General features: G+C 43.0%; 1 protein-coding gene across 1 annotated transcript; it reads left to right on the top strand.

Annotated features, from left to right (window-relative positions):
- Window positions 1–4952: 4952 nt before the first annotated feature.
- LOC134227921 (calpain-3-like) lies at window positions 4953–7332 on the top strand. The gene is made up of 3 exons (XM_062709624.1): window positions 4953–5248; window positions 5487–6170; window positions 6227–7332. Exons 1-3 carry the CDS (start codon window positions 5144–5146, stop codon window positions 7301–7303), a joined length of 1866 nt encoding a protein of 621 aa, XP_062565608.1. The 5' UTR covers window positions 4953–5143; the 3' UTR covers window positions 7304–7332.
- Window positions 7333–9825: the final 2493 nt, after the last annotated feature.

Consider the following 9825-nt stretch of genomic DNA (forward strand, 5'->3'; position numbering starts at 1 on the left):
TTCGCCGCCATCTTCTCGCCCAACGCCGCTTACCCGAGCCAGCACTCGTCTCGTCCGTGGATCGTATTTCCGGACGAAATCAGCCCTGCGACCTGCTCCACACCGGCCAGAACCCTTCAAGTCCGCCACTCCAAACACCAAAACACCTACAAGCATGCAAGTACCCTTAATGTGACGTCACCAATAAATTGTAAAATTGTTAACCTCAGGTGTAGCTAACTTTAAGAAAGAGCAGCCCTGAATTCAAAAGGTCTTTTCACCATTTTTGTTTACGTCGTCCTCCCGGGTCCACAAAGGGACCACCAAGCCTCGTCTTTCTTGGATCACTGTGTGAATAGGTAAACCCCCCCCCCCCCCTTTATATTAGCTTTGCCCATCCTACAGCATTAGCGCCTTTTATGATGGCTCTGTTTATAGTTCCCTCCTGCGAAGAACCGAATCATCCTCACCTTGAGTAGAGGGGTGATTGAAGTAGCGTAACGACCCGGTAGAATACCCTCCGGTGAGCTAGCGAGTTTCATCCGTCAGGAGTGACCTTAAAACCGCAGAAATAACATACATTGCATTTCGGTCGCTTAGTCCAATACGGTCTAGGGTGGCAGCTAGTGTAGGAGTCATTATTTTTAATTTACTTCGTTCAAGACTGTCCATTTAATTCCACCTTTTAATTTTCGTTATCTTTGCAGATACGTATTTCGAGTCAAGTACGAGACACTGAAGACGACCACACAGTTGTGGTCGAAATACGTATCTGCAAAGATAACGAAAATTAACAGGTGGAATTAAATGGACAGTACTTAATTCGTCTTAGACGGTTTAATACATTCCACTAAAAGAGCTTAATATATTACTTCGTTCGGAAAACGCTCTACTAGTGGAGGGTTTCTCATCTGGAAGCAAGACATAAAACTATTGACATATAGTAGAAGTTACCAGCTTATTTGATTATATTCTTACCTCCTCCTTCAATAGTAAAAACGCTGGTAGCTGATTGAGATTCCAAGGAAGGCTCTGGTTCCGTTGTTGAGTCTTCTTTGATTTTGCCTTTTTTAACTCTCGCAAAGGCAGATCCAGTCCTTCCAACTTCCCTTTGCAGAATAAGGAACTGTTTATCCTTATCGTTTTTAATCAAATTTAATGCATTTCGTCGAGCAATGTCAAACAATCGATATAAATTATTAATGAAACTAGACTCTTGCTTTTTCTGTTTTTCTCCCGCGTGAGAAGATTTTTTGATAATTGCTCGCATTTTGTTAAATAATTCTAGGAGCTTAACAACAGCATTGTAGTGTTGCATTAGAGGAATTCTATATTTCTCCCAAAAAATTTGAAGTTCAGCTGATTTTATACTCAAGTGTTGATTTTTCATTATAAAACGCATCCGACTAAGCACATCACCGTTTGAAGGCAACTTTACACCTTTAAAACCAATTCAATTGGGACAACAAGTTCCATACTTAATTCTTCCTTAGATTTTGAATCCATTTTATGTATTCCACTTGCACGATCAAATATCACTTCACAAAAGCAAGAAGCACATTTTTCTTGCGGGACCAGTGGTTTTGGAGATACAACGATTTGAAGAGTGAAAAATTAGTTACGTTAGATCGAGGTATACCTGTAGAAATAAAGAGCTTTTATTCGATTTGTTAATACAACAAATAGACCTAATGATTTGGGAGTTACAATTTTATGAAAAATTAAAATTCCTGAAATGATCGTTTTTTTTGAATACCCTATATTGAAATTGGAAATAATAAAATGGGTCCAATATTGTTCTATAAGGAACGATCCTACCAAATATAAGGTAATTTTGAGGGATCATATCAATAATGTTAGAACTGGATGGCTGTTGAGGCTATCAAAATAAATGGAAGAAGTACATAATTTATATAGTGTATTTACATTCACGCTTCGAAAATTGAAGTCTAAACTTTAGCATAAACCAAACTTGACCAAATTTTGAGTTCTTCAATTTATGTCAATTTTGAGTAAATTTGTTTTAGCGTGTTAGCTCGAAGATAAAACGACGCCAGAAAATTGTGAGATTAAACATCGAAGAATATCCCAGATGTGTTTTCCTACTAAAAAAAAGATACCCCCCCCCCCCTTGTCACGCCTTATTCACCCCCTCCCTCTCTAGCTACACTACTGTACAAAGTACGGAAAGTATTTACCAATCGGATAAAAATTCGCGAGATTGCGTGATAATCATGCATTTAATTTCGCACGGCACCGAATATGCCTGCATCGCCGCCGCAATGGTCGGTGGTACGTTGCTCTCATTTTAAACACCCCTGGGGGGACACGCTCGACACCTTCGACTTTGGATGCTTATAACTTGGCCAATTTCAAAGGGATTTACATCCGGTCTTCACTAGTCGCTTCCTTATATAAAAAAGGTTCTACATTTTGTCCACAACAGGAATCCGTCGACTACAGCGCCACCTAGAAGCAAAAAACTGAAACGGTTGCGTTTCTCCATACATTTAAATCACTTTTTCCATACAAACTTTGAGCCATTTGCGCACGCCAACCACTGGACCGAATGAGCTGAATTTTCAGGGGAGCTTCTGGGACTCCCAAACTGTCATTTAAGGGTGCAAGGTTTGAAATTCAGGATTTCATGCATTTTGGGCCAGTCTAGTGATCACGCTGAACACGTTCGGCACGTCAAAATTGTGGTACCTTTCTTCGATGCTGCCTCCTTTCGGCGTACATACGGCCAAAATCACGTCGTCGATGGGAACTTTCTTATGGAGAGGAATAGTCGCCCGCGTTCCCATAATGCAACTGGTCCGAAACAAGGAGCACGGTGGCTTAGGCTTGCAAGTCCCGGCGCTCATAGCTAAAAGTTTAGCAATTAATCGGCATTTAACCGAGATCGATTCCATTCCTCACTACAAATCCTTAATTTTCCACGCAAATCCTCGCCCAGCAACTCCAATGGATAATCCTGACCTAAAACTAATCCTTTCAAATTTATCCCACATTCCTCGCCAAATTCAACAAAACCCCTCCGCCGATCAAATCCATCAACACTTCGTACTGCAAACTGAGCTACAAAAGGTGGAACAAAACAGTCCGACAGTTGACTGGCCACGCACGTGGCGTAACATCCGTATAAAAGAACTCTCGTCAGCGCAACAATATCAACTCTATCTCTTCGTCAACTGGAAAACCGAGCACCGCAAACTGCTGCATGTGATGCATTTATCAGCTGATGAGAATTGCCAACACTGTGGCAATCCAACACCAGAAACACTTCAACATAAATTCTCTTCTTGTGCTCGTGTCGGCCCGGCATTGTCGGTCTTGCAGCAGAGGTTACGGCAAGGTGATGGTCTTTCGTGTCTGCTATTCAACATCGTTTTGGAAGGGGTAATACGAAGAGCAGGGATTAACACAAGTGGTACAAGTCCGTAAGTCCGTCCAGCTATTTGGCTTCACCGACGACATAGATATTATGGTACGTAAATTTGAGAAGATGGAGGAAGCCTACATCAGACTGAAAAGAGAAGCCAAGCGGATCGGACTAGTCATCAACACGTCGAAGACGAAGTACATGATAAGAAGAGGTTCAAGAGAAGACAATGTGAGGCACCCACCGCGAGTTTTCATCGGTGGTGACGAAATCGAGGTGGTAGAAGAATTTGTGTACTTGGGCTCACTGGTGACTGCCGAAAATGATACCAGCAGAGAAATTCGGAGACGCATAGTGGCTGGAAATCGTACATACTTTGAACTCCGCAAGACGCTCGAATAGTGTTAGCCGCCGTACGAAACCGACACTCTACAAAACGCTTATAAGACCGGTAGTTCTCTACGGACACGAGACCTGGACGATGCTCGTGGAGGACCAACGTACACTGGGAGTTTTTGAAAGGAAAGTGTTGCGTACCATCTATGGTGGGGTGCAGATGGCGGACGGTACGTGGAGGAGGCGAATGAACCACGAGTTGCATCAACTGTTGGGAGAACCATCCATCGTTCACACCGCGAAAATCGGAAGACTGCAGTGGGCCGGGCACGTAGCCAGAATGTCGGACAGTAATCCGGTGAAAAAGGTTCTCGACAACGATCCGACGGGAACAAGAAGGCGAGGTGCATAGCGGGCAAGGTGGATCGATCAGGTGGAGGACGATTTGCGGACCCTCCGCAGACTGCGTGGTTGGCGAAGTGCAGCCATGGACCGAGCTGAATGGAGAAGACTTTTATGTGCAGCACAGGCCACTTTGGCCTTAGTCTGATAATAAATATAAATATCTGCGGCATACCTACCAATATCCCCGAATTCACTACGGAAGACAGCACAAGAAACCCGACAGGACGACTTGTAGAACTGGTATAAATAACACCGGCAATTACCACCATCTCCGTTACCGCATAAAGCTCATGGGCCCCAACGATGTTTATTAGGCCGTTCCTTACAATTGTCCTGGTTCCTCAAATGTGAATAAAAAAAAGTTAAATGTAAATTTTCCTGTTTTGTGATAATTTATTTTCTTATGAAAGGTTTGGTATCCATATAGATGGGGTTACTTTTCTTCCATCCTCGTTACGTCACTATCGAGGTAAGTGGTTAACAAACCTCGCCCGAGTTACGACAATGATATCAATAGATGTCGGAAATAGGGTTGTGTGGGCATTCAGTTCTGCAAAGGAGATTCAATAAAGTAATGAAATATAGAAATTTCCTGAAAATTCCTTCTCAATAAAAATAAAAAAAATTAATATTTTCAAATTTATTTTTTATTAGAATTGTATTTTGTTCGCACCTGTGAAAAAAATCAGACAGCTTATACGTTTGTTCCTTTCTAATTCGAACTCCCCTTTTATTCTTTCAATTCAAACTCTACGAGTGCACCATCCACGCAAAGTGCAAACTTCTCTTTTACTCCGTCGATGGTTGATTAACAAGAAACGTACTCGCATTGCGGCTTTTGCCATATTGAAAATAGAATTTATCCAGGCCAAAAGCTCTCGAGGGGAATCCCCAATGTTGATTGGGTTAGACGCGAGCACGGCTACCCGGCTTAGATCGGCTGCAGTGCATATCTAACCGATCGCGTGAGAAGGTTCATATTTATGTGATCTCTAAATTTATTTGTTCGAATGCATAAATAGTATCTAGCTCATTTGGATGAAAAAATCCATGGAAAGGTGTATTATGGAAAAAGATTGCGCTTGTATCCCCTGCTGTCGCAGGTTAAGCCCATTTGTGGTTGTAGACTATACCGGCGATGATGTAAGTATGGACGAGTATTCGAACCCAAGATAGTGCTAATTGATCGACAAATTTGGAAGTGTTAAATTTTATTCAAGAATGTGATATTCTTCTGATCAGCAGCTAAATAACACAAATCGAATATTCAAATTTTATTTACTTGAACTCTACCTACAGCCAGCTCATCACTTAATCCTATATTGAGATAATGATTCAAATGTACATTCTTAACAAGTTATGAATGGATAATCTCCAACAGATTGCATACAACTCTCATCAAGTTCACCAAAACCCCCGAGCGCAAAGGTTCTATCATCTGAGAGAGCACTGTATAGCAAATAACTTTCTCTTCGAAGACCCGCACTTTAAGGTGGAAGATCAACCCTTATTTAGTTACAGGCTCTCTACGAAATCTAAACTAAAATGGCTTCGACCTAAGGAGATAGTCGAAGACCCGCAATTTCTCGCTAACGAGCCCTCGGCATTTGACGTCGAACCTGGCTACATTCCCAGCGGAAGTCTGAGAGCTGCAATGCTGAACCTTATTACTAACCGTCGTACATTTAGCCGAACTGTTCCGCCCGATAACTCCTTCACCGATGAACAATACGCAGGGATATTCCACTTTCGCTTTTGGGAGCACGGCCGATGGCTAGATGTGGTTATTGACGATCGGCTTCCGACGCTAGATGGGAGACTTTTGTGCACCCGATCCAGTCGTGCCAACGAACTGTGGTGTTCGCTTCTGGAGAAGGCTTACGCGAAGTTTTTAGGGTCGTACAATGCTCTGAAGGGAGTTACGATTAGCGAAACCTTACAGGACTTCTCCGGTGGAGTAACGCAGTGCTATTGGTTAAAGGAATACAACCTGAATCCGGATTACTTTTTTGAACTGATTGGAAGAGGGCTCAGTAAAGGATCAATGATTGCTGGAATTCGTCTGGTAGGTAGGCTGTCTTCTTTACTCTTAATAACCATTCTAAGTAAACTTTTTTTCAGCGCAAACAAAGAACTTCAGCAGATCGATTATGTTGTATTCATCCAATAACTGAAACGATGACTTCCGGCTCTAAACTAGTCTGCTTGAGTCATTCATGTGACCGAGACATCCATACGAGCCCAAGCGAAAATCAGTCCCCAAGCGAGGAATACGAACATCCCAGGAAATTTTGGTTATGCATCGAACAGTTTATGGAGAAATTCGACGGAGTAGAGGTTTGTAGCATAACACCCGATCCATTGGGAGACCCCGATAACGTTCATCGTCATTGGAACGTCTCGTCCTACGAAGGTATGTGGGTTTCGGGCTTAACGGCCGGAGGCTCCCGCAACCATAAGGATTCTTACGGCATGAATCCTAGGATCAAAATGGATCTGATCGAGCCAGATAGCGAAGCCGGTGGAATGTGTTCTCTCGTAATATCTCTCATGCAAATGCACCGTACAGGCATGATTCTCTGCTTGGTGATTGGATTCGAAATAGTGTCCCAGAAAAGCAATAAAACAGTGGCACAGTCGATCTACTCCAATTCACGTGAAGTAAGTTGTCGACTACGTCTCCCGTCTGGTAGATATTTCATTATTCCATCAACGAAACAACCGGATGAAAACGGTGCTTTTCTTTTACGGATATTCACAAAACCCCGGATCCACCAAGAGGACGAGACCGACTTTAACATTATTGATCCTGTTCAAGTGAAGCTGAAATCCGGCAACTGGGAGTCAATGGTACGTATGTTCTTCGATCTGGCGAACAACATCGGCCTGATTGTGTACTCCGATGCGGCTCTGATTATTAGCGCACACTTCTACGATGCACAACCGAAGCGCAAGCGAAAAGGTTGGCCGTTCATCTCGGTCACGGAAAGCAGGCCTGTGGAACTATCAGCCAACAAAAAATATATTCGATCTACGTATGGAGATCGTGACATACAGAGATCTCTAACGGAACACATTTACCATGTGCGACCGGAAGGCGGTGGTAGACTGAACTTCGAACAATTTTTGCAACTTCTCACTGAATACTGCGACATTTGGCAGCAGATGTTCGGTCTAGATGATAAAGGAAAAAAATAAGTAAATAGATTAACATGCTTGATGTTATGAACCCGATGGTATTTATGTTAGCTGGAAAGAAAATTCTTTTCTATATTTTTTTAGAACATGGTTCGTATATCGGACATGTTCTGCCCGTAATGGAACTATTTCTAACCAGTCTGAGGATTATTCGTCCTTCTGGAACCGGCAGAAGGGAGTAAATTCCGTGATGGCCAATTTGAAAAGGAAATTCCAAATATGGCTTGCGACACATAACCGTTCCTCAAGCAAAACACTTGTACGTGGATTTCCCTATTGGACCCGACCGTTCGAAATAGTCGCTCCTTGAACGGTCGTTGAAATCGCCGTTTTCACCTTCACACCCATCTTCATAATAAAATCTGTCAAAACTGGCAAGTCTGCCACGTGCTTTTTGCTGTTTCCCTCGGACTTCCCTTTCTTTTCCCGATGTTTTGACATCTGCTTTGATAGACAAGGAGCAAAAAACAAGGTAATCTACCAAACATTTCTTGAGTTTGGCAAACCTTGCTGGAAAAGGGAACGTTTGAAATAGGCAAGTGAACCGACCTTCGAATCCATTGGTCAAGTAAATCCACAATAAATAGAAATAAACTTTATGTGTGGATCAGTCAACACAAGATCGTATATGATGTCACATAAGATGCTGAAGTGGAGGCCATATAGGTACTTCTCCATATAATATGTATGTATATCGCCTCCACTTTAGCATCTTATGTTGCATCACATACGATTTTGTGTTGACTGGGTGGTCACGAATAAGCAATAATTTGATTTATGTGTGGATCCATATCGATTATATTAGCGTGGCACTATTGCAAAAATTTATAATCGCGACACATTCATTCATTTACTCAAACTAAGTCCGAAGTGGCCTGTGCGGTATATAACAGTCTTTTCCATTCGGCTCGGTCCTTGGGTACACGTCGCCAACCACGCAGTCTACGGAGGATCCGCAAGTCATCTTTCACCTGATCGATCCACCTTGCCTTCGTGTGCCCATCGGATCGTTGTCGAGAAACATTTTCACCGGGTTACTGTCCGACATTCTGGCTACGTGCCCGGCCCACCGCAGTCGTCCAATTTGATGGTTCTCCCAACAGCAAATCGTGGTTCATTCTCCTCCTCCACGTACCGTCCGCCATCTGCACCCCACCATAGATGGTAGGCAGCACTTTCCTTTCGAAAACTCCAAGTGCGCGTTGGTCCTCCACGAGCATCGTCCAGGTATCGTGTCCGTAGAGGACTACCGGTCTAATGAGCGTTTTGTAGATTGTCAGTTTGGTACGGCGGCGAACTCTATTCGATCGGAGCGCCTATTCGATCGGAGTCCAAAGTACGTACGATTTCCAGCCACTATGCATCTCCGATTTTCTCTGCTGGTATCATTTTCGGCAGTCACCAGTGAGCCCGAGTACACAAATTCTTCTACCACCTCGATTTCGTCACCACCGATGCCACAGTCGAGTTCAATTAGCCGGTGTACTCGGACGTGCAAGTTCAACGGAGAGGTATATTTAATTTTCGCCACCCAGTCTGTAAGCGATCAAATTACGCATCGCACACAATCAGTCAATCGCGAACATAAAGTGCAGTGACCGACCATATAAAAAACCGCAATAAGCTAGTGCATTGAGCAATAAATCACGAACGCACTCCCTATAGGAGAACTGTTACCACAATGCCGCCCCCCACCGGCGGGAATGGGGCCTTCCCTTCCCTGGGTGAGAAGCCCAGTAGAGCGAATGGAGTATATATCATAGACCAATACATAGATCGCAATGTCCGGTACAAAAGCATTAAAAATTTGGGCACCATGTCTTCTTCTTTATTTTGAGAAAAATACCCCTCGTGGGTGACGAATTACATTCCGTTACATTCAATTTACGAAGCCTTTGACTTACCCCTTTCGATGTTTTGACAGTTTGTTCGTTTGTTTTGCTCCTCTGAAGTGATGTTTCGTTTTTGCTGTTTTGTTCAGTCATGTTGACCATGTGATGAATAATTTCATTTTTGATTAAAGAAAACTTGATTGAGGCTTTGTTCCAATTGGAGAATTAAACTTAAAAGTGACAGTTCGGAAATTAAAAAATCACCCGGAGATAAGAATGGCTGGTGCTACCCAGCAATACCAATAAAACATCGATCAAAAATGATTCGATATCTGTCAAAAATAATCTTGCTCTGCGAGCAGGGTTATTTGAAAATTTTTGAACTGTCACTTTTAAGTTTAATTTGATTTTAATTCGCGAAACGGACCAAAGCCTTAGTGGCGTGCTTTCCGTGGGATTTGTAAGTTGATTGGAACCCGGTGCACCGTCAGTTCGGTCTTGGTTTGGTCGCCGTCAGTTTTATCTCGTCATCATCGCCGTCGCGTTTGAACAATGGAGTGTGGAACCGTCGATACGATTCCAGCGTATTCCCATTTTTTCAGAAAAGAAGCAACTACAATCTTAAAGCAGCAGCGGGTTACCCACGACTGCACGAGCTTACAAAAATATATCCCTGGAGATAACCAACTC

The sequence above is a fragment of the Armigeres subalbatus genome, chromosome 3 (assembly GCF_024139115.2).
Source record: "Armigeres subalbatus isolate Guangzhou_Male chromosome 3, GZ_Asu_2, whole genome shotgun sequence".
Classification (NCBI taxonomy): domain Eukaryota; kingdom Metazoa; phylum Arthropoda; class Insecta; order Diptera; family Culicidae; genus Armigeres; species Armigeres subalbatus.